General features: G+C 34.3%; 3 protein-coding genes across 5 annotated transcripts in view; 1 reads left to right on the top strand and 2 right to left on the bottom strand.

Annotated features, from left to right (window-relative positions):
• LOC132754209 (putative ammonium transporter 1) overlaps window positions 1-27,938 on the bottom strand; it is a 34,116-nt gene that overhangs the window by 2,414 nt on the left and 3,764 nt on the right. For both annotated transcript variants that reach the window (XM_060744804.1, XM_060744802.1), the window contains exons 5-11: window positions 27,464-27,691; window positions 27,173-27,261; window positions 25,663-25,806; window positions 23,651-23,842; window positions 23,161-23,223; window positions 22,799-22,937; window positions 22,124-22,221 (exon numbers count right to left, since the gene is read on the bottom strand). In XM_060744804.1, the coding sequence (XP_060600787.1) occupies window positions 22,124-22,221; window positions 22,799-22,937; window positions 23,161-23,223; window positions 23,651-23,842; window positions 25,663-25,806; window positions 27,173-27,261; window positions 27,464-27,691 (953 nt within the window). The remainder of the gene's footprint in view (window positions 1-22,123; window positions 22,222-22,798; window positions 22,938-23,160; window positions 23,224-23,650; window positions 23,843-25,662; window positions 25,807-27,172; window positions 27,262-27,463; window positions 27,692-27,938) is intronic.
• LOC132754210 (uncharacterized) lies at window positions 140-21,439 on the top strand. 2 transcript variants are annotated; one of them, XM_060744806.1, is made up of 7 exons: window positions 140-288; window positions 908-1,070; window positions 1,532-1,579; window positions 1,822-1,956; window positions 20,566-20,676; window positions 20,863-20,928; window positions 21,292-21,439. In XM_060744806.1, exons 2-6 carry the CDS (start codon window positions 920-922, stop codon window positions 20,922-20,924), a joined length of 507 nt encoding a protein of 168 aa, XP_060600789.1. In that variant the 5' UTR covers window positions 140-288; window positions 908-919; the 3' UTR covers window positions 20,925-20,928; window positions 21,292-21,439. The 2 variants fall into 2 exon arrangements, with proteins under 2 accessions (XP_060600789.1, XP_060600788.1); XM_060744805.1 differs by lacking the exons at window positions 20,566-20,676; window positions 20,863-20,928; window positions 21,292-21,439 and adding exons at window positions 2,225-2,335; window positions 2,511-2,576; window positions 3,050-3,252.
• LOC132754211 (uncharacterized) lies at window positions 4,652-8,463 on the bottom strand. Its single transcript, XM_060744807.1, has 3 exons — window positions 8,350-8,463; window positions 7,902-8,015; window positions 4,652-5,465 (listed from the first exon to the last, which is right to left on the bottom strand). The coding sequence occupies exons 1-3, from the start codon at window positions 8,438-8,440 to the stop codon at window positions 5,275-5,277; spliced, it is 396 nt and encodes a 131-aa protein (XP_060600790.1). The 5' UTR covers window positions 8,441-8,463; the 3' UTR covers window positions 4,652-5,274.

Raw genomic sequence — 27,938 nt, 5'->3', positions numbered from 1 at the left:
TGATAGAATGACATAACTCAACATAGTTGCTACCAGTGACAGGCATGTAAATTGATTGTTCCCGATGTCTCAATGTTGTTAATAAATCTATTGCATTCGAGAATACAATGATTATCTCCCTTTCTCATATGACGTCATGACGTCATTAAACGTTCAACGTCGCTCTTTAGCAACGAGAACAAACTGGATCTTTGCGTTTACTACGACAATTTATTTTGAAATATCTGAAGACGAGAAACAGGCTGTTTTACTTGGTGTGTGAGACTGAGAGATGCATGTAACAAAAGAGTATGTAGTATTTTAACGCAACTATATCATTCCTTTTTTAATAGTTTAAAGTTCTTATTTAGAATATTATATTCGTGTAGATTCAATACTAAATTTATTAAACTCGTTGTATAAACAATATTATGCACGCCATACGCTCGCATAATATGAATTTATTCAACTCGTTATATACCCTGTAGTCCAGTTTTTTCCGTTGTTTTTTTTTTTAAAACTATCTTTAGGTATAATGAGAGGGTTGGGGATGGGGCAACCAGTTGGATTTTAAATAGAGATCGCATGGCTATTATTTTCTGACTTTACTGATGGAGGATGACATTATTTAAGACTAGATGAGCCACATTTACTTTTTGTAACATAGATGAATAGATATCAGGAATTTAAATTGAATAGATCAGACGTGTGGATTGAACAGTTAACAACAAATTTCGTTTCAGTATTTCCGTGTCTTGTGTTATAGATATAATGATCTTTTATCACCCTCGAAAACAGTAGAACATGCTCAAATAAAAAAACAAACAAAAACAAAACAAAAACACACCAAAAACAACAAAAATAAATAAACAACAACAACAAAAAAAAAAGAGAATCAAACAAATATACTGTTATTTTAATTATACAGTGGGCTCGAATCATGAACCGTCTACGTCGCCGCTTGCACGGCAGGAGGGGTCAGAGAGTGGACCCAGAGACAATCATAGATGAGACCGGGGCTAGGGACATGGTGTTGACCAAATCCTATATTGTTATACCGGATATATTAGCCTCTAAAGACACTGGCATAGGTTTGTTTCTAGTGTAATTATTGTAACTTAGTGCATTGACTTAAAAAATATTATTATAAGTGATGAATTTGTACAAAATTAATATGTTTGTGATGACTAAGTTATTATCATAACCTATGAAACCTGCTGATCTTTGCATTAATTTCAAACATTTCAATCAAAACGTAAGGGAATTCAGTTATATCAACGAGTTCGGTTGTATTAAAGAAATAAAAAAATATATCTATGTTTTATCAGCCATTTTAACGTTCTAAAAGATTATAATTTTATTTCAATATTATGTTATAATCATGAATGCGCTTTATGCTTACCTTTATTCATGTATACATTTGTACTTTAAACAATATCTGGAATTCACTCAATATGTAGCCTTATTCAAGTGTCTGACATTTCTTTTTTTAATCCTTTTTTAGGTTTATTTAAAATTCTGTTTATTCTTATATGGTTTTTTTTCGCGACAGATACTCCTCGTGATATGGCCATAAATGACCAGGACTTTGACAGACAAGGTAAATTCAAGACACTTTTGCAATTATATTTGGAAAAAAATTGATAATTTTCTATAATTTTCGACGTAATTTAATTTGTAACCTTAAATCGTTCTCAACATATATACATGTATAACATATAATAAAAGACATTTAGATCTTAAACTATATGTTTATAGAATAATAATAAGAAAACGCATTCATAGTTAAAATTATACTTTAAATAACTTTGCAAATTTCTTATTTTTGTATCTTTCATAAAGTGGAGGAATATGTAGCAGGAATTCTAAAATCAGCAGTCGACACATTGACGTCTGACTCACAGTTGCTAAGCAACACCAAACTGATCAAAGTTGACGCAGACGACAATATTTCCTTGACATCAAGTGTGATCAGCCGTAAGTAAAATTTAATGCAAAGAATAAAATATATATAACACCAAAAACACCAAATGTTAAAATTGTCTTTAAAGCATAAGTGCGGTAAAACCGAAGATTTAATAAAAAAATATAATTATGAAAGTTCATAGATCTACAAGTCAAACTTAATTTTAAAAAAATTCCTATATAATCTCCTTAAGACAAAATTTATCCATTTGAGTCATTATGAATGTTGCAGAATATACGAGTACAATTCAAAGGAATTATTTATTCTTTATGATTCTAGAAATAGCCGACATTGCTGTCACACAGAGTTTGTCAGCTATTGCCATGGAGACCGACATCAACCAATCAGCAAACAAACACAACAAACCAAAGACATTCTCAGATTGCATAGGTAAGCTCATTTTTATCTCCAATTTATTTCAGTTACATGTGCATACATTTTTGTATATATTTTGGAAATCTATGTTAACAACAGATTATAGGCTGGTGCCGTTTGTTATATTACTTAAATGCCCCATCATTAATTGCTCAAAATGCTCACCAGTCTGAAAATTAATATTTTACAGATGCTTCCGGTATTAAAGCAGACGACAATAATGTAACTGATCTTCCAAACGGAAACTCATAGACAAGTAAGTTTGTGTCATTTCACATTCCGTTTTCTGCTAATTTCGCTGAATAAACATGAACGCGAAATAATTATTTTAATAACCAGTCATCAAGCGGAAGTGGGGATTCAAGATGTCTTAACGGCCTAAACCTAATTTTTGCTGATAAAGTTCTAAATCAATCTTGTTTATGCACTATTTAACAACATTTTCTATAGAATTTTTACGACGTGCTTTGTTGCTTTGCAAAAATCAAGACAAGGCAACACTTTCTTGCGCATGCGCAGTCTGCGTAGGACAAACCATACATAGAATTTTTATGAAGACGTTAATATAAATTCAACGACATCAGTTCTCTAGTCAGAGCATCAATGTTTGTTTCATTTAAACGAAAGCAGAAATGATGGAAGTCGACGTTTGATATAAAAGTTGTTTTTATAACTAAGTCATTATGAAAACTGAAACAAAACTTATTAACATTTGTTTTCTATTTTCAGATGATGAAACAGACGGCATGTTTTAGAAATGCGGAATGTTATTTGTATTATTTGTATATGTTTAAACGTTTTGAGATATTTCGAACTTTATTACTGGAAGTTCTGAAATATTCATTTATTAAACTTATTGAATTTTCGTAAAAATGTTGTTTATTGTTTGAATTACGTCTGTCCATAAGCCTCATCATGACAAAATGTGTGCGTTTTGTTGTTGTTATTGTTGTTGCTGCTGTTGTTGATGCTTGTTTTTAAATACCAATTTGCACCAAAGTGTGACGCTGACACTGGGTGAGTTCAATATCTCACCCTTTGCTTCGAATTGTCAAGCTAAAAGGCATTTGTACGATTTAAGTCAAAGTACAATATATAACAAAATAGTTGGAGTAGCACGAGTATAAGTATAAAGTACATTCTTACGTTCGATGGTAACCACTTTTGATGCTGCTTTGTAAAGAGTGCAGAACTTTGGAAGAGAAAATGTCAGCTCAGGTGAAGCTACAGTTCATGCCGGTGTTTCCCCGGTCGTTCCGGATGACGCCTGAAGAGCCCCGGCAGAGCCCAGGACGATCCAGACAGAGTCCCGGTAGAACCCCGGTGGATTAAAACGCGCGAAAATGATTACACTGAAACATAGTTTTTATTTAATATTATATCTATTGTTCCAGAACATTCATGATGATTTTCTGAAAAATCCTTATGCAAGACTGGATAAAAAGGAAAATGGGATGGCTTTTAATATAAACAAGTGAAATCATCACAAATTGTCGAGATTCTTTTGAAAAAAAAATCGGGCTCTGCCGGGGCTCTACCGGGACTAACCGTAGCTTCATCGTCATCTTCAGGGGCTCTGCCGGCATCCTCCGGAGCTCTGCCGACAGTCACCGGGACTCTGTCGGCCTTCACCGGGACTCTGCCAGCATTCACCGGGGCTCTACCGTTGCTCTACCGGCTATATCATACCCCGGATCATCCCCGGTTTGTGCCGGCAGAGCTACGGTGCTTCCCCGATGTAACCCGGGTTACAGCAGAGCTAAGGATGAAGCCGTTAAAGCTATACTTCCCGAATCATCCCGGACCACCCCGGTCATATTAAATATTCGATTCCATCCGGGGTCGAATGCCGCATGTTCCCGGATCATCCCGGACGTTGCCGGCAGAGTTACGGATGTACTCCGGTTGTTCCGGTCTTCAAAATTCAAAAATTAAGCAGACGACATTTTTGCAGCATGAAATGGGTTAAAACGTCGATTCTGTCAGCATGTTGAAATAAAATATTGAAAACGATCATGTTAACCATTACCTGCGTACCTAACTCTGTTAGAAGGGCAATTTTAGTTTACGCATAAATTGTTAAAGTATTTGGCATGTAAAACAGTAAAATAACTTGAGCATGAATTAACGAGAAACCATTTACATATATATGTCTTTCTTACTATGCTATCACTCAGCGCAGTGCTAATACGATGATACTGGAAAAAAACATATGACACTTTCCAGCGTTACTTGTGATGTTAGACCTCAGGCGCCCATCCATGCATTGTGTCGGGCACGAGCGGAAACATGAGAAGACCAACCAACCTCGGATAGTTGCGACATATGGAAAGATTAACAGTCCATTATGGGATTCGAATCAACAACGGTTAGGGAAAAGTGTTCTTCAATAGTCAGAGACTTTAATCATGGGGCTAAAGATGAAATTGCTTTACATAAATCCCGTTGAGTTTTATATACAAGTAGATCAATTATTTGCATTAATTATGCTATAATGAGGACACAAAAATACAAATAACCACACAAAAGATACAAAAACAAAGAAACAAACAAAAAACATCAACAAAACATCATCAGAACAAATAATGATTTTATACCACATATATTAATAGTGATAGAAAACAATAGCACTTAAAAGTAACGTTATACCCTCCGGATAAATCTTAAAATCTTTAGAAAACTTTATACATAGTTTGAGGTATGTGTAAGAAGTATTCACAATCCGATCTACGGTTCATATTCTATATGCAAACAAATATATTTACATTAATATCTTTAACACTTTGTTTCCGATCCGTTATTAACGGATTAAGATCTCCATGCATCTCATGCATGTCTGACACATTTAATGTACATGTATTTCATGGGATTTGTAAGTGTTTGACTATATATTTAAACACTAAATCTTCATATATTAGCTTTAGCTTTAGCTTAAGGATAATCAGCTACAAAGCTTAAAACTCAATGTCTTCCCATCGGTCGGCGTCTCGTGTATGGTAGTCTATGATAGGAGTCATTGGAGCCACCTGGTCACGTAGTGAGTCACCACTGAACCATACACGGCGGTCTGAATCCCCGGGGGAATGTATAAATGACGGCATCGATCTTAAATCTACGTCCAACTTGTAATACGGGTTTTGGATATCTGAAATAAAGTTGATTTTTATAGAAGTAAATTTTGTACAGAATAATGGAAACTTATCTGTGTACGAAATAAATATTGATTTTGAGTATATAAACACTAGAAATGTGTCCATAGGACACGGGTGCCCCCACCCGACACTGTTCTGTCAATCTTTTTACTAAGTCAAGGGAATTAACTCTTCAAATACTGGATAAATCCACAAGCGAAACCCCAGGTGCAAATCTAAAATATGCTGAGCAACCTGCCCATAAGGTTTATTGACTATGTCAAATCCTTTTTGAGAAACTTGCGACACAAGTTGAAAATTGCAAAAATTTTCTAAGTGAAGGGCAATAACTCTGAAAATACTAAAAATATCCAGACGAAAATACCTGGTGCACAACTGCACATGCTGATCAATATTCCTGTAAAGTTACATGACTCTAGGTCAAATACTTTGAGTTATGTACGACACATGTTGAAAATTGCCAAATTTGACTAAGTCAAGGGCAATAACTCTGAATATACTAAAAATATCCAGACGAAAATACCCAGGTGCACAACTACACATGCTGATCAACATTCCTGTAAAGTTTCATGACTCTAGGTCAAATACTTTGAGTTATGTACGACACATGTTGAAAATTGCCAAATTTGACTAAGTCAAGGGCAATAACTCTGAATATACTAAAAATATCCAGACGAAAATACCCAGGTGCACAACTACACATGCTGATCAACATTCCTGTAAAGTTTCATGACTCTAGGTCAAATACTTTTTGAGTTATATGCGACACAAGTTGAAAATTGCAAAATTTTACTAAGTCAAGGGCAATAACTCTAAAAATACTAAAAATATGCACACAAAAATACCCAGGTGCACAACTACACATGCTGATCAACATTCCTGTAAAGTTTCATTACTCTAGGTCAAATACTTTTTGAGTTACATGCGACACAAGTTGAAAATTGCAAAATATGACTAAGTCAAGGGCAATAACTCTGAAAATACTAAAAATATCCAGACGAAAATACCCAGGTGCACAACTACACATGCTGATCAACATTCCTGTAAAGTTTCATGACTGTAGGTCAAATACTTTTTGAGTTACATGCGACACAAGTTGAAAATTGCAAAATTTTACTAAGTCAAGGGCAATAACTCTGAAAGTACTAATAATATCCAGACCAAAATACCCAGGTGCACAACTACACATGCTGATCAACATTCCTGTAAAGTTTCATGACTCTAGGTCAAATACTTTTTGAGTTACGTGCGACACAAAAGTGAACGGACGGACGGACGGACGGAAGGACGGACGGACGGACGGACAGATGGACGGACCGACGGACAAGGGTAAATCTTAAGGTAGCACTCCACACTAAATTTCAAGTTTCTGCCGTCAATGTCCTACAAGCAATATGTCTGATAAATCTGATCCCAAACTACACAACCTGGAAAAAGAAAACACATTTTGTTAAGAACATATATGTCATACAATTGCAAATTTGTAATGAAATCATCCCATGTGCAACAGTCAGGCAGTTAAAAAAAATCCAATTCATTCCGTAAAAGCCAAAAATCTATAGTGGTCCGAGACCCAAAACAACATTTTTCGTCCCTCCGGCAAAAAATACCTGCAAATATACGGTCTACAAAAACTCTGTCACTGCTTTAGCAACTCCCTAGGCATGCAAAATATCACAAAGAAATAGGTGCTTGGCCTTGTAGATTTTTTGCTATTGCTGAAAGTTTGTACCCCCGTGTAAAATTACTTGTTTTCACCGAGCATGCTGTTTAAAAGCAATGTTTACAAACAATGGCGACCTTGACATCAATAATTATCAGCATGTGATTTCTAACCATGTTTTCGAATTTGCCAATGATCATATTACATGTCACAAAAACAAATTTCATGCTGAAAATGCATTTTAAAGACAACCAGTCATTTAAATCCACAATAGTCACTATATCCATGAAATCCTCCCTGGCCATTCGAAGCTGCGACTTCATTTAGTGTGGTGTGCTGCCAAATGCCCGCCACTAACGCGGGGGCACAACCAGCGATTGCCAGCCAGTTCACGTTCAACGTTCTTTACTATGCAAATATAATTAAGTAAGACCCTGCCTGTGTATCTTAAATGATACACCATGCTGAATATATATACAGGGTCTGATTTACAACGAAAACAATTTATATAAAATCAAAACATTTTCCCAAGGTTTTAACTAAAGGACTTTTAAAGGCCCTGATATGACTTGTTGGATACCAGGAAACCTATGATAACAGTTTTAAGAATGCAGTTTTACGCCCCGACTCCCCTACCATTTCCCCACATCCCCATACACCTAGTATATAATGAAATTATGATCACTAATTATGATTTGATGAACGGTGAGGCAGGTTAATGACGCCTAAAAGATTAATAATTAACTATATAAGTGAGGAAATTTACCATAATGTGCAGGTAGCTCCTGAAGATTCAAACCTGAAAATGTATGGGAAGATGGTGACGTCATGTTGGTCGTCTGCGGTGACGTAGGATTTGAATCTATAAATCCTTCACGATCTGTAAAAATCAAAGCAAATATCTGTGACGTGATATTTCTGCTGCATGCAATTCATAGTAAAAGATCGACTCAAATTTATCAGAAACTTTTATATTTGGAATAAAAGATTAATCCACCCGCTTAGCTCATTAGGGAGAGCATCAGATTTGTAATATAGCGGTCGCTGGTTCAATCCTAGGTCCTTGACAAACTACATCGGACATCGACTCATTAATTGTTTCCTACCGCCGATTCAGAAATCATATGGGATTAGCAAAAATGTATTAAAATTGGCGTGAAAAAATTGAAAAAGGGAGGGGGGGGGAATAACGATGAATTACTGAAGATATTTACCTTCAATAAAATCTGTTGTAAATGGTGTAACAATGTCACCACTAGGATATGCTTGTTGTTGCAGGAATACCATATCTATACCTGCAATCATTAAACTATTAGATAGTAGATCTGTGAATTCTTCTACATGTAATGCACAGTAATGATCTTATTGTAGTTAGCTGCTCAAAGCAAATAGTCACAACTTGACTCTGTCAATTGTAATGTGATATAATGTTAAGACGTCAAACAATATCTTAAAATAACAAAATTGTCAAACCCATTACAAAGTTCATTACTGAAATAAACTCAAATTTATTTCATCACATTTCAATAGAACAAAGAGCTGTATATTTGAAAAAGTGCAACTATAACTCAAGACCCGAAAACATCAACAGGTCAACTTCTAGTTTTGACATGAAAACTAGATCTATGCCATTAATTTGAAGGCTTCCAAATGACACCATAAATATAGAGTGTCCAGGTGGCAACTTATTCCATCCGTGTCGTCCGGTCTTGCTGTTAAATCGGTAGCTATTTTTATTTTCCCTGAAATGATGACTAGTATTGTAGAGATAAAGTGATGGGCAAATCAATTTGAAATATTCAGCGTGGTGTGATATTGTAATTATTTTCTATGGACGGAAAAAATGACCATCTGATAGACAGCCTTCTTCCTGACCTCCAGTTTCCGTAAAGCAAAGTTTCTGCGGATTGTGCTAAGAAGTTCGAAGCATAGCGCCATACATATATGACGTCATCCCTATGTATAGAAGAATGGAAAGAAACTAACGTACCTTGTATCTCCTGGCCATGTTTGATAGGTACGAGGTCTAAGCCTCTTGGAATCAGTAACACGGCGCATGTCAACAATGCTGAGAGTGTTGCCATTGTAACGGCGATAATGACGTTCCATAATATTGCCTTACAAATAAAAATTGAGAAAACGGTTGTTTTATTAACATTAATTTTCAATATTATGACTTGTTGTAAATAATAATGATGATGATGATGATGATGATGATGATGACGACGACGACGACGATGATGATGACGACGACGACGACGATGATGATGATAATAATAATTACACCGACAACAACAACAATAACAAATAATAATAATCAAAATAATAAAAAAATGAATTATCACCGATACCTTTTTTTATTTTCAAGGCTGAAAGGCAATTATTCGACCTAAAGCACTTGAGTAAAATGTTAAGGAGATAAACATGTTGATAGAATGACATAGCTCAACATAGTTGTCACCAGCGACAGGCATGTAAAGTGATTGTTCCCGATGTTTTAAATGTTTTTAATAAATCTATTGCATTCGGAAATACATTGAATTATCTCCCTTTCTCATCTGACGTCATGACGTCATTAAACGTTCAACGTCGCTCTTTAGTAACGATAACAAACTTAACATTGGCGTTGACTACGACAACATACTTTGCAATGTCTGAAGACGAGAAAACAGGCTGTTTTACTTGGTGTGTGAGACTGAGAGATGCGTGTAACAAAAGAGTAAATACACATATAGTACTTTAATTATCCTTACCGTAATATCATTCTTAATTTTACTTTTTTACTCTCTAGCCTAGTTTGGAGGAAGGGGGGGGGGCAGTAGAGATCACATGGCGATTTTTAGAACTTTTTAAGTTGGAGAAAGACCTCACTTTATGCAGGAATAGATGAACAATATTTTCTGTAACATAATCGAAAGACATTAACAATATATGTATTAATATATCAGCGTTGATTTTACTGTAAACAACAAATTTCGTTTAACTTTTTCCCGTTGTCATGTGTAATAGATATAGAAATATTTAATCCCCGCTCCCCCGAAAAAAGTAGATTATGTTCAATCAAATTTTTAAAATCAAAAATGAAAACAATAAAATGTAAATAAAACCACACATGGCCATAATCATTTTAATTATACAGTGGGCTCGAATCATGAACCGTCTACGTCGCCGCTTGCACGGCAGGAGGGGTCAGAGAGTGGACCCAGAGACAATCATAGATGAGACCGGCGCTAGGGACATGGTGTTGACCAAATCCTATATTGTTATACCGGATATATTAGCCTCTAAAGACACTGGCATAGGTTTGTTTCTAGTGTAATTATTGTAACTTAGTGTATTGACTTAAAATATTATAATTAAAAGTAATGAATTTGTACAAATTTAATATGTCTGTGATGAATTTTTAAATACTACGTAAGTTATTATCATAACACATAACTTACTGATATTTGCATTAATTTGAATTTCGAACATTTCTTTCAAAACGTAAAGGAATTCAGTTATATCAACGCGTTCGATTGTATTAAAAAAATAAACAAATATTTATCTACATGTATGTTTTATCAGTGATTTTAACGTTCTAAAAGGCTATAATTTTATTCCAATCACATAGTTTACCTAATATGTTATAATCATAAATACGCTTTAATAATTACCTTTATTCATGTATACTTTAAACAATATGTGGAATTCTCTCAGCATGTGGCCTTATTCAAGTTTCTGATATGAAATTTCTTTTTTTATTATTATTCTTTTTGAGGTTAATTTCAAATTCTGTTTATTCTAATAAGCTTTTATCTTACCTGACAGATACTCATCATAATAGGACCATAAATGACCAGGACTTTGACAGACAAGGTAAATTCAAGTTCCAAATCAAGATGGGAAAAATTCATAATTTTCTATCATTTTCGACGTAGTTCAAATTGTAACCTTAATTCGTTCTCAATATACATACATGTATAACACATGATATAGAGGATATTTGTTTGTTTGTGTGTAAGATGAAATTTTATTTCATCGAGTGAGCTTTAAAAACAGTATTCTCACGAGTGGCGTAGCCACGAGTGAGAATACTGTTTTTAAAGTTCACGAGATGAAATAAAATTACATCTTACACAACAAACAGACAAATTTTCTTTTTATTTTATGCTTAAAAACAAGTTAAAACGAAATTTCCATAATTTTAACGTTAATATTAAAATCTGTTTCCCCCATTGAGAGCCCCATTTAGACGGAATTTCTCATTTAAAACAAGAAGTCTTGAGCTGAAAAATAAGTCCGCCAATCAAGGTTAAATGACGGTGATATTTATTCATTTTATTAAAAAAATATGAATGATCGCTTGTTTTAATCATAAAAAACAAACAATTCTTGCAGGAGAAAATTCCAACCATCCATCCATATTTCTGTTACTTACTGCGAATTTATATTAGACCTGGCTTTCTAAAATGTAAACGGCAGCCATTTTTTAAAGTTGTGTATTTCATGGGAGGAAAATAATTGTGTAAGATTCAGAAGGATATAATTTGGATTTGTTAGTCATACACCTTTTTAAAAGAAAGAAAACTTATTTGAGGATTGTAACAGACAAAAAATAAGTGTTGACAGAAGTGAAAACATTCAGAAAAGGAGCTAGGAAAATGGAAAAATTGGAAGCTTGCTGAAGGAACGCTGGGTTGTTTTAACTTATTTTACGAATGATGGCTGTCAATGCTTTTCAATTTTTCATAAAGCATACGGCAGTTATTGCTCGTAGGATACTTTAATATGCCCAAATGTCATCAAGAGCCCGTTTTGCATGGGGAAGGAATGTATTTTTCAGACTGTAAAAACGAAACAAAAAAAAATTAGAGACAAAATTTGGTGATTGGAATTTGAAGGAATAGAAGTAAGTTTTCTCTCTGTGTTACTTTTGACATTTAAGTTATTTATCTATTTCAGCTTTGCTATTTCTTTTAACAGCCTGACATTGTCAGAATTGTCGGTAAAAATAAAATTGAGGTACCACATGGGGAAAATCTTAAAAAAGTAGTTTCGTCATTGAAAAAAGTGAAATTATATTTTGATAATTTTCACTGTGTAATTATCAAATATAATTTTCACGGATAAATCAGTAATCCACTGAAAAGCATAAAATAAAACAGAACATTTAGATCTTAAACTATATGTTTATAGAATTACAATAAGAAAACGCATTCATACTTAAAATTGTACTTTATAGTACAGTCCCTGGGGACCTTTTGTGTGCAAAAAAGGTCCATGGATAAATGTTATACCAATGTAAAGCTAAATGTTTGAAGTTTACAAAAAAATTGGGTAGACATGTCAAATCATGGTACGTTTTGAGAAATCCAAGATGGCCGCCAAGATGGCCGCCAAATTATTGAAAAATGGCTAATACTCAATTTATATGATAAAATTAGTTCTTTTTTGTATTTATTTTGGTACAGGTGATGTTAAAACTTCACATCCTATTGGAACAATATGAAAAGGGGTCCTTTTCCTTTTTCTTATACATATACTCTTGTTTTCATAGAGAAATTTTGCTAAAAAAGCATGAAAAAGTATCAAAAATCGACATGGGGCTGGCATTTTTTCCTATCAGTCGAGGCATAGTGGTGAAAACTAATATTTTTACCATATTATACAAAGACCTGATCAACAACTTACTAAATGTACCCTTATTTTTATTTTTATTGTGTAAGAATGTGGATTCTGACATTCCTAAAGTGGGTGGGGTACACGAAAATTGAGTCCCAATTTCTAGTGAACTGATATATAATGATTATTAAGACTAAGAATAACCAACAAGATTACATTTTAAAATGTTCTTAAGTCTTTAATTTTTTAAAAGGTAGATTTTCATTCTACCAACAACATAAATTGGTTCTGTTGCCATGGCAACATAGTGGTACAAGAGCTGTCAGAAGGACAGCGCGCTCGACTTTTTTAGTGCTTGCCTATAAAACAAAACTTTGACAGTTAAGGGCACACAAGACTTTAACTAGGAATTTCTAAGTACAAATCAAGAAACATTTTCACAGAGTTATCTTCTCTTGCTTACAGATAGGTCTCATGATGGCACATAAGAACTCCAACTTCCAAAGTAATATCTCAAATGGTTAAGTCAACAAGTGGACAAGAATGAAAATTTTAACTGAGTTTCTAAGTCAAAAAGGGCCATAATTCAAATAAAATCCTTAACAGAATTACCTTCTCCTGCCCATGTTTTGGGACCATGATGGTAAACAAGTATTCCAACTTTCAATTTAATATCTCAACCAGTTCAGTCAAAAAGTTGACTGGTACAAAAAAGTTAACCAAGATTCTAAGTCGATAAAAGGCCTTAATTTTTAAAACAAATCCTTGACAGAGTTACCTTCTCTTGCGTACAGATGGGGGTAATGATGTGAAATAGCATTAAAAGTTTCAAAGCAATATCTCAAAGGGTTAAGGCAATAAGTGGATTTTACCCATATTCAATGTATTTTCTAAGTCAAAAAGGGGCATAATTCTGTCAAAAACCTTGACAGAGTTATGTCCTCTTGTCTGTTGATGAAGGTCGTGATGGTAAACAAGTATGGTCAGTTTCAAAGCAATACCTCCAATGGTTTTGAAATAAAGTGAGGTGGTACAAAAAACTTAACCAAGCTCAATACACTTTCTAAGTCAAAAAAGGGCCATAATTCTGTCAAAAACCTTGACAGAGTTATGTACTCTTGTCTGTAGATGGAGGTTATGATGGTGAACAAGTATGGTAAGTTTCAAAGCCATACTTGTAATACTTCTGAAATAAAGTGGGGTGGTACGAAAAACTTAACCAAGGTGTGACGCCAACGCCGACGCCGACGCCGGGGCGAGTAGGATAGCTCCCCTTTTCATAGAAAAGTCGAGCTAAAAATGAGAGAAACCCGGAAACGTATGAGGCTTTCAGTTTTATCATTTCAAGCATGTTGTAGAAGTTAATGTCATGATTATGCATTACAGAATTCAGAGTTGGATACATTTGAAACATAAAAAAATCATTTCAAATTTCAATACATTTACTTTCTATGAAAAAACACAAATTTTAATTAAAACATCGGTAACATTTTGCTGAACCGTTACTGTAACATTAAAACGCTTAAAGTTTTAGAGGCAAAGATAATAATGAAATCTACTCAAGAGTTATATTGAAAAATAAAATTTATGCTTGATGTTTGGCCCGATTTGAGAAAAAGTTTTCAACATTCTTCATTTATTGGTCATTAAATAATAATAATAAATAACAAATAAAGCAAAAAAAATCCCACAGATCAAATGTGATAAGAAGGAATAGACAATATGTCAATATGTTGTGATGAAGAACGTCTTCAAGATAATGTGCCATAGATGCATCTGGAAAACCTAAATGATTGTGTTCTCATCTCAATGCAATACAAGCCCAGCTGAAATATTGTAACACTTGGAGAAACATGGATAAAATCACCATTTTGTGTTAAATATTTGACACTTTCTTCTATTCTAAAAAATATAGAGCAGCATAAATTATAAATCCTGTATAGATGTCTTGTTACGCAAAAAAAAATAGGCCATATTCACCGTTGCCTCAGAATTCTTTATAAATTATTTTGTGACCTACAGGTCAGACCACCTAATGCTTTGTTATACGGTTAGTATGTCTTAAATGATCATCAACAAACTCCCGACTGTTCATCAAATGGTATCTTGTCTTATTACCAAAAACAACCCCTCCATTTAAACTCATTAAAATAGAGAAAAACAGAATCCCTAAAACGTTGTATAGAATCTCCATTGTTTTGCCTATTGAAAATCGGATACAGAGGGGAGAAACTCTAGTATACATTAAGAACAAGATACAGAAGAATGTACACAAAACTAAAACTTAAAAGTCTCAAATTAATTATACAATATAAGTAATTCCGATATGTAAACAATATGAGTTTTGTCACTTCGTTCTTTAGAAATATGTGACTATTTAAAAAGATGGCGGTCTGTTTCATAATATTATTATAAATCACGTTGAAAAGAATTTAAGAGTATGTTTATATGCAAATAGTTTTACATAGTCATATCTAGATTTGTATAATTGTTGAAATTTCATTTAATGTCGAGTATTCTTTTTTAATGTTTATAACTATGATATAAATTTGTTGATTTTAACCCATTTGAACATGCTATATATATATCAGAAAGGCACTGAATAAATTTGGTGTAATGATAAATTTTGCTTTTGTTTTAGACCGTTTTTATCAGTTATAAGACACATATGTGTTTGTAAAACTTTGGGAGCGATTTTTGTTCCACTCACACAAAAAAGTATGTAAATTGTCGTCACGTAGTAATAAGCTATAACTGATATACAGGTAACATTCAAATAAAATCTCAAAGACATTGGTAATCATATCAACTGATACAGTTACGTTATTTTCTCATCATCAATAAATATCAATAAATCATGTGAAATAACCCGCGGCTGAACGTATCCAAAATTCATATAAGCTTTCTGTTTTAGATAAGTCATTATATAAGTGCAGTCTTAAAACCATAGTTTCAATGTAATTGGAGATGAGGAAAAACAGCATTTCTCAAATTGTCCGGTAGTATGTAATGCACATGAACACTAGTGTGTTCCAAATTAAGATTAAGTTCAGGACGTATTTGAATTTGGAATCAAGATGAACATATGACCTTGATTTCTTTATTTTACAAACAGTTTTACTGTTTTCTTTATTTGAATAATCCAAATTTCACTTTCTTATAGACTTCGTAATTCTGATTTGCCTTAAAAGATGACCAGAAGGTGTCAATATTATGAAATAATGCACGGAGAGAAACATATTAAGGTCTTCCTCAGTAAAGCAGGAAAGTCGCCACAAAGCCTTTTAAAGTGTTGATGTGACGTAAAAATAGGCTATATTTGATAAAATTTGACAGAAATTTTGTTTTGTTGTTGTTTTTTGCACAAATCGGATTATTGTATATCTAAGTCACAGAAGTTAAAAATAAAACTGACAATGCGTAATGTTTTCAAATATTCCCAGAAATAAATAAAAAGATCTTGAACTTTTATATGTATGGCTTTTTCAGATGGGACTAAACCAACATTGTTAATCAGTAATCACCTTCCGCGGAAAGGGGATTATAGGAATGGACTCCGTCTGTCAGTCCGTCCGTCCATAACACTTTCGTGTCCGCTTCATAACTTTTTAACCCCTGAACATTTTTTGAAATAACTTGGCACAAGTGATCACCATAATGAGACAATATGCAGAGCGCAATAATTGGGTTGCTACCCCCAAGGTCAAGGTCACACTTTAAGGTCAAGTTCATATGTTAAAAAGTCTACATTTCATGTCCGCTCCATAACTTTTTAACGCTGTAAAGGTTTGAAAGAACTTGGCACAACGGATCACTATTATGACACGACGTGCAGTGCGCAATAATTGGGTTGCTACACAAAAGGTTAAGGTCACACTTTCAGGTCAAATGTAAAAAAGTCTAAATTTCGTGTCCGCTCCAACATTTTAACCGCTGAAATTAAAAAAAAATATCTTGGCACAAATATAACCAGTATAAGAACATGTGCAGAACGCAAACATTGGGTTGCTACACCAAAGGCCATGGTCAAATGAATAAAAATCTACATTTCGTGTCCCCTCCAAAACTTTTAAACCTATGAAATTTTGTTTAAATAGCTTGGCACAATTGATCACCATTATGAGACGATGTGCAGATCGCAATTATTGAATTGCTACCCCAAAGGTCAGGGTCACACTTACAGCTCATATGTTAGAAAGTCTACATTTCGCGTCTGTCTCTTACTTTTAAACCTCTGAAACGTTTTTAAGATAAATTGACAGAAATGATCAACATTATGACACCATTGGCAGAGCACAATAAGCAAGTCACCACCCTCACACTCAACGGTCCAATGTAAAAAATTTTTTTTTCATGTCCGCTCTATAACTTATTGACAACTCAAAGGTTTTTAAAATACTTAGCACAAATGATCCCCACCACGACACAATTTACAGACCTCAACATCCAGGTCGCTGCAACCAAGGTCAATGTTATATGTTCTCCATAACTTTATGGAAGATTTTAAATAACTTGGCACAAATAATCACCATCGTGAGACTATGTGCTTATGATATACATGGCACAACATCAAGGTCATGGTTGGTAAAAGGTCAAGAAGTACACATTCATGTTTCTTGCGAAGCCCCGGAGTAAACTTTCTTTACACAGTGTAAATATAGGAAAAAACATGAACATATTCTTCTCCATAACTGCAGGACCTAGTATATAATACTATTAAATTTGCTGAAATCACGACCTTGTGGTCAAATTCATTTATGCCAGGGGTCACTTCAATTTACATATAGGAAAAGGTTAAAAAAATAACTTCTCCCATACTGATGCCTATAGCTAATTATTTCTGTTGTAGCCTTGTATAGACCAGTACAAAATTTATTCAAATGAAAATTTAACCCACCCCTAGGGTCAACTTATTTCATATGGAGACACATAGGAAAACTTTTTAAAATCATATTTTTTTCCAAAACCAAATGCCCAGATCTTAGATTTTGGGTTAAAAGCATTGTCAAAAAAAACTTAATTTATTTTTCAAATCTTGACAATCTGGTCAAAGTGGACCTAACCCAAGGAGTCATTTTACTTGTTTTAGTATTTTAGTATACTTTTAGTTATTTTAAAGGCTTTGAAAACTATCTTCTCCATAAATAAAATGCTTTGATATTTAAGTGTGAGGCATTCATTCTATGACCATATCAATTTATGTCAAGATATAAATCATATAATAGAAATAATACACAAATTCTAAGCTTGGTAAAAGCATGATCCGTTTGATTATAATAACCTTTCCCAAGGGTCAATTGATTTACATAGTCTAACTTATATATAAAATCCTTTATAAAATCATCCCTTTAACGCCATTGTTTAGAGCATGTGAAACAATTTCTAGAAGACTTTTACCATGTTTCTTCAAATCATGAAAGGGCCGGGTCTGGGTTATACGCCAATTTCAACACTTCTTTGTTGATAGCTTGAAGGTTGGTTGAACTATCTGACTTTCATGGATAAATAACCAGAAGAGTAATGACCAATTTCTACTAAGCTTGACAGACAAATGACCGTAAAACTCAATGTCCGAGATCAATTGTTGTCTGTGGAACAAGAGACGCCTGGACTTCACATCCGACACTCTCCGTAAAGTGCTAAGTTTGCAGGCATCAAATAATGATCATGAGTCTGGATTAAAACAAGAACCGGTTGAACCAGGTGATGCTCCCCGACTAGGTTTTGGACACACGCCCGGCGACTATATGCTCCCCCATAATTTTTCGGGGAGCATAAAAATGGCCCTGCTTAGATGTCGATTTTTATATAAAAAAACTCTTTATGTCAGAAACCACAATGCAAGACCATTTGGTTGGAAGAATTGTCTTGTGTTCCTCTTTGATTGTCCAAATCATGGCCCCACTGTTATAAGGTGACCTAGAATTTAAGACTTCGTGACTTACTTTCTTGTTTTTGAAGCTAACAAAATTTGGATAACAGACACAATATGACATGCCAGCTGACCTAAACCTGTCCTAGTATTCTCTTTGTATTTTGATTGTAAAAATTCAGATGCAGAATTATACACTGAGATCAGTTGACCTAGAATTTTATCTAATGCAAGTTAGAATTTCATAATACAAGCTATAACCAAAAAGTTTGAACTCAACAATAAATTCGATTGTCATTAAAATTTGATATTGGTTGACCTAGAATTTGAACCAGTGACCTATTTATTTCTCGTTTTAGCTGCAAAGTCTTAAATGTTTACCCTATGTACAGTTTCAAACATTTGATAATGTTTATATACATTTCTACCTTAAGACTGCCTTTTACTTATTATTATCACCATTAATTATCCTTTCCAAACATAACAACATTCACATTTAACATGACCTTTTTTCTATGTATAGCAGTTTGAAAAAAGCAAATGCATGATGCAAATTCTTGAAATAAATTTATTCATCAAATTTCAAAATATCGGCTGTTATCTGTGTTGATAATTTGCTAGAATGAAATGTGACTTCTTTTAATGTTACTTTTTTTTCAATTTGTTACCATGGCATTGTGCACAGATTATTTATCTGTAAGTTTGTGTCATTCTTAACAACATGCTTAAAATGCTAAAAGTTGAAAGTGTCATACGTTTCAGGTGTGTCTTTCATTTTACTTCTCCGTTGCCATGGCAACAGAACATGTTGAATATTGATAAACAAAAATATCAGTCTTAGTTTCTTAATTATTTATAACTTTAGGTACATGCCAAAGTGCAATATATATGTTGACTACTCATAGTTTTAATTATCATAACCAAACCAGTTAACAAAATACTGAGACTTAGTTTTCGTTACCCCACCACTTTAAGAATATCAGATCCCACATTCTTTTTACAGTAAAGATTAAATTAATAAGGTGATATTAGTATGATCTTGTTTCAAGTCTTTGTAGTATATTGGTAAAAATATTCATTTACACCGCTAAGCCTTTAGCTGGTAGGAAAAAAATGTCAGCCCCACTATCAATTTTTTTGGATAATTTTTTCATGCATTTTTTAGCAAAAATTGATCTATGAAATTCAGAGAATATGAAAAAATAATGGAAATGCCTCCCATTTTCATATTGTTCCAATAGGATGTGAAGTTTTTTTAACATCACCTGTACCAAAATAAATACAAAAAGAACTAATTTTATCATATAAAATTGCGTATTAGCCATTTTTCAATAATTTGGCGGCCATCTTGGCGGCCATCTTGGATTTCTCAAAACGTACCATGATCCGACATGTCTACCCAAAATTTTTGTAAACTTCAAACATTTAGCTTTACATTGGTATAAGATTTATCTATGGACCTTTTTTGCACACAAAAGGTCCTCAGGGACTGTACTATTAAATAACTTTGCAAATTTCTTATTTTTTGTATCTTTCATAAAAGTTGAGGAATATGTAGCAGGAATTCTAAAATCAGCAGTCGACACATTGACGTGTGACTCACAGTTGCTAAGCAACACCAAACTGATCAAAGTTGAGGCAGACGACAATATTTCCATGACATCAAGTGTGATCAGCCGTAAGTAGAATTCAATGCAAAGAACAAAATATATATAACACCAATTGTTGTTTTTAAAGCACAAGTGAGATAAAACCGAAGATTAAATAATAAAAAAACCCAAAGATAAGAAAGTTCATAGATCTATAAGTCGAACTTAATTTGAAAAAAATAACTATCATAAGAATCTCCTTAAGACAAAATTTATCCATTTGATTCATTATGAATGTTGCACAATATACGAGTACAATTCAAAGGAATTATTTATGACAAGAACTTTATTCTTTATGATTCTAGAAATAGCCGACATTGCTGTCACACAGAGTTTGTCAGCTATTGCCAAGGAGACCGACATCAACCAATCAGCAAACAAACCCAACAAACCAAAAGCCTATTCGGATTTCATAGGTAAGCTCATTTTATTTCTCCAGTTTATTTCAGTTACATGTATATAGTTTGGAAATCTGACTTAATTAAATGCCCAACTAAGGTTAACAACAGAGAATAGGCTGGTGCCGTTTGTTATATTACTTAAATGCCCTATCGTTAATTGCTAGAATAACGCATACTTGTTTGAAAATTATTATTTTACAGATGTTTCCGATATTAATGCAGGCGACAAGAATGTGTACGATCTTCCAAATGGAAACTCATAGAAAAGTAAGTGCATTGCGCTTTATACATACTTGATATTCATATTAAATCGTGTTTTAGTTTTTTATAGTTTCGTTTCATTTCACATATCGTTTTCTGCTACTATTTTCGCTGAATCAACATGAACGCTAAATAACAACATTTTTATAGACCTTTTTAAGTCGTGCTTCGTTGCTATGCAAAAACAAAATACTAGTAACCTAAATTAAGGCACATTTTCTCGCGTATGAATTCACCGACATAACTTCTCTTGCAAGAACATTAATATTTGATAAGTAAGACGTTTGATATTATAAAAGTTTATATGACTATAATTCATTTTGAAAAAAAAAATAAACAAATAAATAAATAAATCTATTCTATTTTCAGATGATGAAACAGACGATATACTTTTAAAATATGGAATATTATTTGTATTATTTGTATATGTTTTTAAACGTTTTGCGATATTTCGAACTTTGCTAAAAGGGAGTTTTGAAATATTCATTTATTAAAATTATTGAATTTTCGTAAAAATGTTGTTTATTGTTTGAATTACATCCGTCCATAAGCCTCAGCATGCCAAATTGTAAGCGTTTTGTTGTTTTTCTTTTTCCTGATGTTTGTTTTATAATAATTCAAAGAATTATACAAATCTAAAAACTTTGAGTCTTAGGCGGTACGCCTACAGTCTGATAAAATATATGGAAAGAAAACAACGCCAAAGTTTCAGTCTTGAATATGATTTTGTAACTGGTCGTCGTGATTAACTGATTATGTTTGGCACATGCCATTAAAATCACGATAATGTTAAATCAAACCAATGTAAGCTTTACAGAACACTAGAAGAGAAAATGTCAGTCCGCTGTGCATCTAGCTATGTTAACATTTTGAACATATGGGGTTGAAATGGTATATTTTTCCCTTTTAGTCATTTATATACATAGCTTTATCCTTACGATATTCACATCATTTTTTTTGCCAACACAAAACAAACAAAAGCTGTCGATAGGACAGCGTACTCGACTATTCTCAGTGCTTGAAACAAAAGCCTGGACCTTGAAGAATTTTCAAAGTTCAAAAAGTGTCATAATTCTGTCAAAGAGTTATGAGCCTTTGACAGTGACCTCCTATTATGCTCTCAAATAAGTGTGTAAAATTTCAATCCATTCTCTTCGGTAGTTTTTGAGATGCCAACAAATAAAGTACAAAAGAACATTACCAATGCAGCGGTTGATGTGTTATCTGCAAAAACTAGTCCATTACCCTCCCTCAGTATGTTGACACATATAACTCCCCACAGACCACCGCCCAAATGTACTATAAATAGAAATGAGACATGCATGAATACCAGGAAAGTGCATACACCAATATATCAGTTCTAATTCATCATTATGTCAATTCGATCTTAAATAAAGTGTAAGGCAAAGGCAAAACTTTTCATCTCTGTATGATACGCCATCACTACAAAACTGCAAATAAACCCAAAGTAATGCTGTGCTGTTAATATATTTAACTGTTCAATAAAAAAATAAGTAGAATGATTATTTGTCAAACATGTTGGTTTTTTTTAAGTTGTAGCTGTACTTTTACTTTCATTTTTAACAAGAGCACCACCGGTCGCCTTATGAATGAGCAATTTTGAATTATAAGTTAAAAAAGGTATAACTTCAAAAATAAAGCTTTCAGAATCATACCCCTAGCGAAACAACTTCACCATAAAGAACAAACATACCAAATTCAATGATGATAGCTTTTGAAATGTTTGAATAATAGACTACATTAAAGTTTTTTGCACGACCACAACGATCATAGCAGCTCGACTTAGACAAGCTTATGCATAAACAATATGAACAATTATCTATAGTAATAATAGCAAAGAAATTAAAAATAATACCAGCTATGACGCCTGTAGGATCGTCTATTCTGAAAAAATATAATAACTGGCACCAGATCACATAAGTTATAGCCGCTGTAATACCAACAACAAACGAAGCCCAGTGCGCATATACGTCACTTCCGGCGGCAACTGAAATCTGAACAAAAAAGACCATATAAAATAACGAGTCGAATTATAACATATACGATCAGTTTATTTCTTTTTATTATTTGTCTTTCTAAAAATAATCATAACAACTCAAGGGCTGTATGTCAAACTGTTTGATTATCAACAAAAAACTTAGTTTGCGATTGAAATGATAATTAACAAAAACAGTTTAGTTTTATATGTTTGAAATGATAAAATTATAGTTTACTTACAATTCCAATAATGACTCCGTTAGCAAGTTGCCTTGATAAAAGATAATGAAAGCGTATTCTACCCTGAAAATAATATAAAAAAGGTTAACTTGAAATTTTCATTTATAACTGGAAGTTGTATATTTGTATTTCATACCACCGACAGAAGGAAAGTCCGTCTACCTGACAGTCCGTCCGGTTTATTATCGCTAAGATAATTTCTCAGCAATCAATCATATCACTGGTATTCTGTCAAATTCTCATTGGTCCTTCTCCTATGAGCAGAATGGACGTTTTACAGAACTACATTATTATATGTATATGATGCACAGGTTGTCATGTCACTAATCACTAAGGTCTATATCACTAATCACTAAGGTCTATATCACTAATCACTAAGGTCTATAGTAACTATATCAATGCGCATCTGAGCTACAATACACAATGTTGTTACCTATATCTAACAAACAATATCTAAAATATAATATAGAAGTTTGAAAGGTGTTCTTACCATCAAAGACTTCATGATAGATATAAATACATATGTTCCCAGACACGCGGATGAAGCTGCTATCACACTGTTTACAAGAGCATGTGCCACGACATAACTTATTGAATGACACTTGATGCACGTGGATGTCAGACGAACGAAGTTACAGCAAATGTAGCAGATGACATTAAAGTACCATCCAATAATCTCGAGCTAAAATACAAAAAAAGGTAGCCGATTAAGTAACATTTGTGTCTATTTCAAATCTTAACTTATATAGGTACAGACATTTAACATTGAAACATGAATAAAAATAGACTATATAACGTAGATGTAATAGGTAGATGCTAAAAAGCAGGCGTAACCTACTGAAATTAAAAAGTACCGAGGTATCCTCTTATAGCCTAAAACCCAAGATAGCGAAAAATTAGAGTAAATCATAAATTAACAAAACATAAATAAAATTAACACTGTAGCACGCATAGCCCAATATCTCACTTACATCCCGGCAGAGCCCCGGCAGAGCCCCGGTAGACGTCCGGGGTGATCCGGGAACGACCGGGGTACGACCGGGAACAACCGGGGTACATCCGTAACTCTGCCGGCAACGTCCTGGATGATCCGGGATGATCCGGGAACATCCGGCATTCGACCCCGGATGGAATAAAATATTTAATATTACCGGGGTGGTCCGGGATGATCCGGGAAGGTATAGCTTTGCCGGCTTCATCCTTAGCTCTGCCGGGAACGACCGGGGTTATACCGGGAAAGCACCGTAGCTCTGCCGGCACAAACCGGGGATGATCCGGGGTATGATAGAGCCGGTAGAGCTACGGTAGAGCTACGGTAGAGCCCCGATATATGCCGGCAGAGCCCCGGTAACTACAGGCAGAGCCCCGGAGGATAAAGGTAGAGCTACGGTTGATCCCGGTAGAGCCCCGGCAAAGCCCGGATCATTTCAAAAGAATAACGACAGTTTGCGATGATTGCACTTGTTTGTATTAAAACCCTTCCCATTTCGCTTCTATCCAGTATGGCATAAGGATTTTTCAGAAAATCATCACGAATTACTAATAGATATTATATTATATAAAAATTATGTATCAATGTTATCATTTTCGGGCGTTTTCAATCCACCGGGGTTCTACCGGGGCTCTGCCTGGATCGTACTGGGCTCTGCCGGGACTCTGCCTGGATCGACCGGGGCTCTGCCTGGGTCAACCGGGGCTCTTCCGGCGTCATCCGGGAACGACCGGGGAAGCACCGGCATGAACCGTAGCTTCACCTGGGCTCTGCCTGGATGATCCGGAGCGCATCCTGGGTGGTTAGTAGAGAACTACCGTAGTGCTGCCGGGGTAAGTGTGACCGCAACAATAATTTCATCCCGGATCGTCCCGGATCATCCCGGTAACTTACCGGGATGGTCCTGGGCTCTGCCGGGAGTAAGTGAGACCGAGGCTTTATGTACCACAGGGCAGTCCAAAGGATAGCTATATCCCCCACCACGATACCTTTGTAGCAATACAGCTGACCATTATCTAGGACAGTTGAACGAGCTCTTATAATACGGTTTTAGTGAACTGAACTTTTGAGCAGTTTTATGAAAACCTTTTAAAGAATTTAAGAGATATGGAGCGGACACGAAACACAGGACATTCGACCTTCAAGAGTGACCTTGATCCAAAATAGCTGACTCGTATCTCCTTTACATCGTCTAAGTGAACTTAATATTTGATCCCAGTTTCGTAAAAATCATTCACAGAATGTGGGAAATATGGAGCGGACACACAGACAGAAAGACTGACATACAGACAGGGTGACGGACAAAGGGCATTCCTAGAATTAATAATGAATGTTCTTTTCCTTATTTTGCTGAAAAATGTTTTCAAGGAAATTAAAACGAGTTCTAAATAGTTATTATTGTTGTTGTTTCAAATCCCCTGCAGACCACAACGGCTTGATTAACGGATTCATTGATTATGAAAAAGATAATAAAGAATTTCATCCCTCAATGATATACAAAATAATCTTACCGGCAGTGAGTGTCCATCAAGATCGTTAAACAGTATTTTAGACCTCGTGTCCCTAATTCGACTGTACCTAGGTCCGAGCATAAGGGACAATACCAGTGCCGAGGATCCACCGACCATGTGGATGACACCACTTCCGCCCTGGTCCTTAAAATATTGAACATGATAATAATTGTCAACAGAAATCGAAATAGTTATTTAAGCTTATTTAGTAAAATATAAGTTTTATTCATGAAAATTGTATTGCCAAAAATGCACTTCATATAATGTAAAAAATCATATACTTATACATGTTTCGCTTTATTAAGCAAATTTAACGTATTATTATCCTTCCATTGACATAAACATTTTTAATATCATACAATAAGTGCATGCACGTGATATTTATCGGACAGAAGATATTCATCTCAAACCATTTAACTTAAACTGTGACCTTGACCATTAAATGGTGCATTTGTCATGTTGCTCATGTCCTTAGCTTAGAACAAATACATAAACAATCGATTCAAACATCATGAAACTCCCAAATAGACTTAAGGCCGCAAAAAAATTTGAACAGACAAAAGGACTTTCTACCTTAATGGATTTTCGGGTCATCTATTTTTTTGAACAGACAGACGGTTAAACGGACTGAAAATAGAATAATGAATATATCAAGAGTGTAAAACAAGAGCTGTCGGTAGGACAGCAACGCTCGACTATTCTTAGTGCTTGATAGTAAAAAAAGCCTTGATGAAAAGGTAAAATTTTGTAAGTAAAGAAAAAGGCAAAATTTTTCTTTAAATCCATATTACCGTTATAGGCCTTGGAATGTCATATTATGCTCTCAAAGAAGAGTATAAAATTTCAACATGTTTCAAAGCCTTATGTCAATGAATTTTGAAAATATTTGAGGTATTACAAAAACTTTAACGTAAATTCTAAGTCGAAAAAGGGCCATAATTCTGTCAAAATGCTTGATAGAGTAACCTCCTCCTGTCTTCATGTTGGGGTCATGATGTTGAATAAGTGTGCAAAGTTTCAAAGCCATATGTCAATGGACTTTGAAAAAATTTGAGGTATTACAAAAACTTTAACGTAAATTCTAAGTCAAAAAAGGGGCATAATTCTGTCAAAATGCTTGATAGAGATACCTCCCCCTGTCTACATGTTGGGGTCATGATGTTGAATAAGTGTGCAAAGTTTCAAAGCCATATGTCAATGGACTTTGAAAATATTTAAACTATTACAAAAACTTTAACGTAAATTCTAAGTCGAAAAAGGGGCATAATTCTGGCCAAATGCTTGATAGAGTTACCTCCTCCTGTCTACAGGTTGGGGTCATGATGATGAACAAGTGTGCAAAGTTTCAAAGCCATATGTCAATGGACCTTGAAAATATTTAAACTATTACAAAAACTTTAACATAAGTGGTTACGCCGACGCCGACGCAGACGCCGACGCTCGGGTGACTACAATAGCTCTACTTATTCTTATTGAATAGTCGAGCTAAAAAGTATTAACATAGTCTAACCTTATAAGAAACTCCTTCAAACGGGCAATGTGAAATCGTCCAGCTGTTATGATGCCACGCCCATCGGCCTGACAGAGAAGCTGCGACCCCTGTGAAATAAAACAATGCATCCAATCACTATCGGTTTTCTAGAAATTGTTTTGTTGAACAAGCGGTTACGCATAACATATAGAAAATTGAAAAATATATTTTTTTTGTGAATGTAATTGTCTTAATTAAGTATTTTTTGTTATGATAAAAATACACAATGATAATAAAAAGATAATTAATAAGAAATGAAACTGGTATTACCTGCTATAATGGGTGAAAGTAAACAGTAAACGTAAATCGGACATCTTTCTAGACCGCCAGATGTCGCAATGTTAGCAGTGGTTAGAACGAGGCTGAACTGCAATAGCCAATCAACAGAGAGTTCCTGTTCGAAATCGTGACTAAACCAATGGTGATATCCCAGGGCCGTTAGACCTTCCGATCTTGACAGGGCATATCCAACTGCCCAGAATGACAAACTTGATGTAACTGTATTTGAATAATGCATACAATTGTATTTTACAACATAGTTAAAATTAAAGACAAAGAAAACAGAATAAAGATTTGTATGTTTGGTAGGATCGATATATGATATAAAAAATCTCTAAAATTTTAAATATGGTAATCCTTTACGTTATGTACGATAATGGAAACTAATGTTAAGAACCAATCCAACTGGTTGGTCCTTTTCGCCACACTTCCGTATAATTATAACACATCGCTTATTACCAATAGT

The sequence above is a fragment of the Ruditapes philippinarum genome, unplaced genomic scaffold (genome assembly GCF_026571515.1).
Source record: "Ruditapes philippinarum isolate M1 unplaced genomic scaffold, ASM2657151v2 ctg2024_1_1_1_1, whole genome shotgun sequence".
NCBI lineage: Eukaryota > Metazoa > Mollusca > Bivalvia > Venerida > Veneridae > Ruditapes > Ruditapes philippinarum.
Note: the sequence above shows the minus strand (reverse complement) of the source record. Positions and strands in the feature narration are given on the sequence as shown.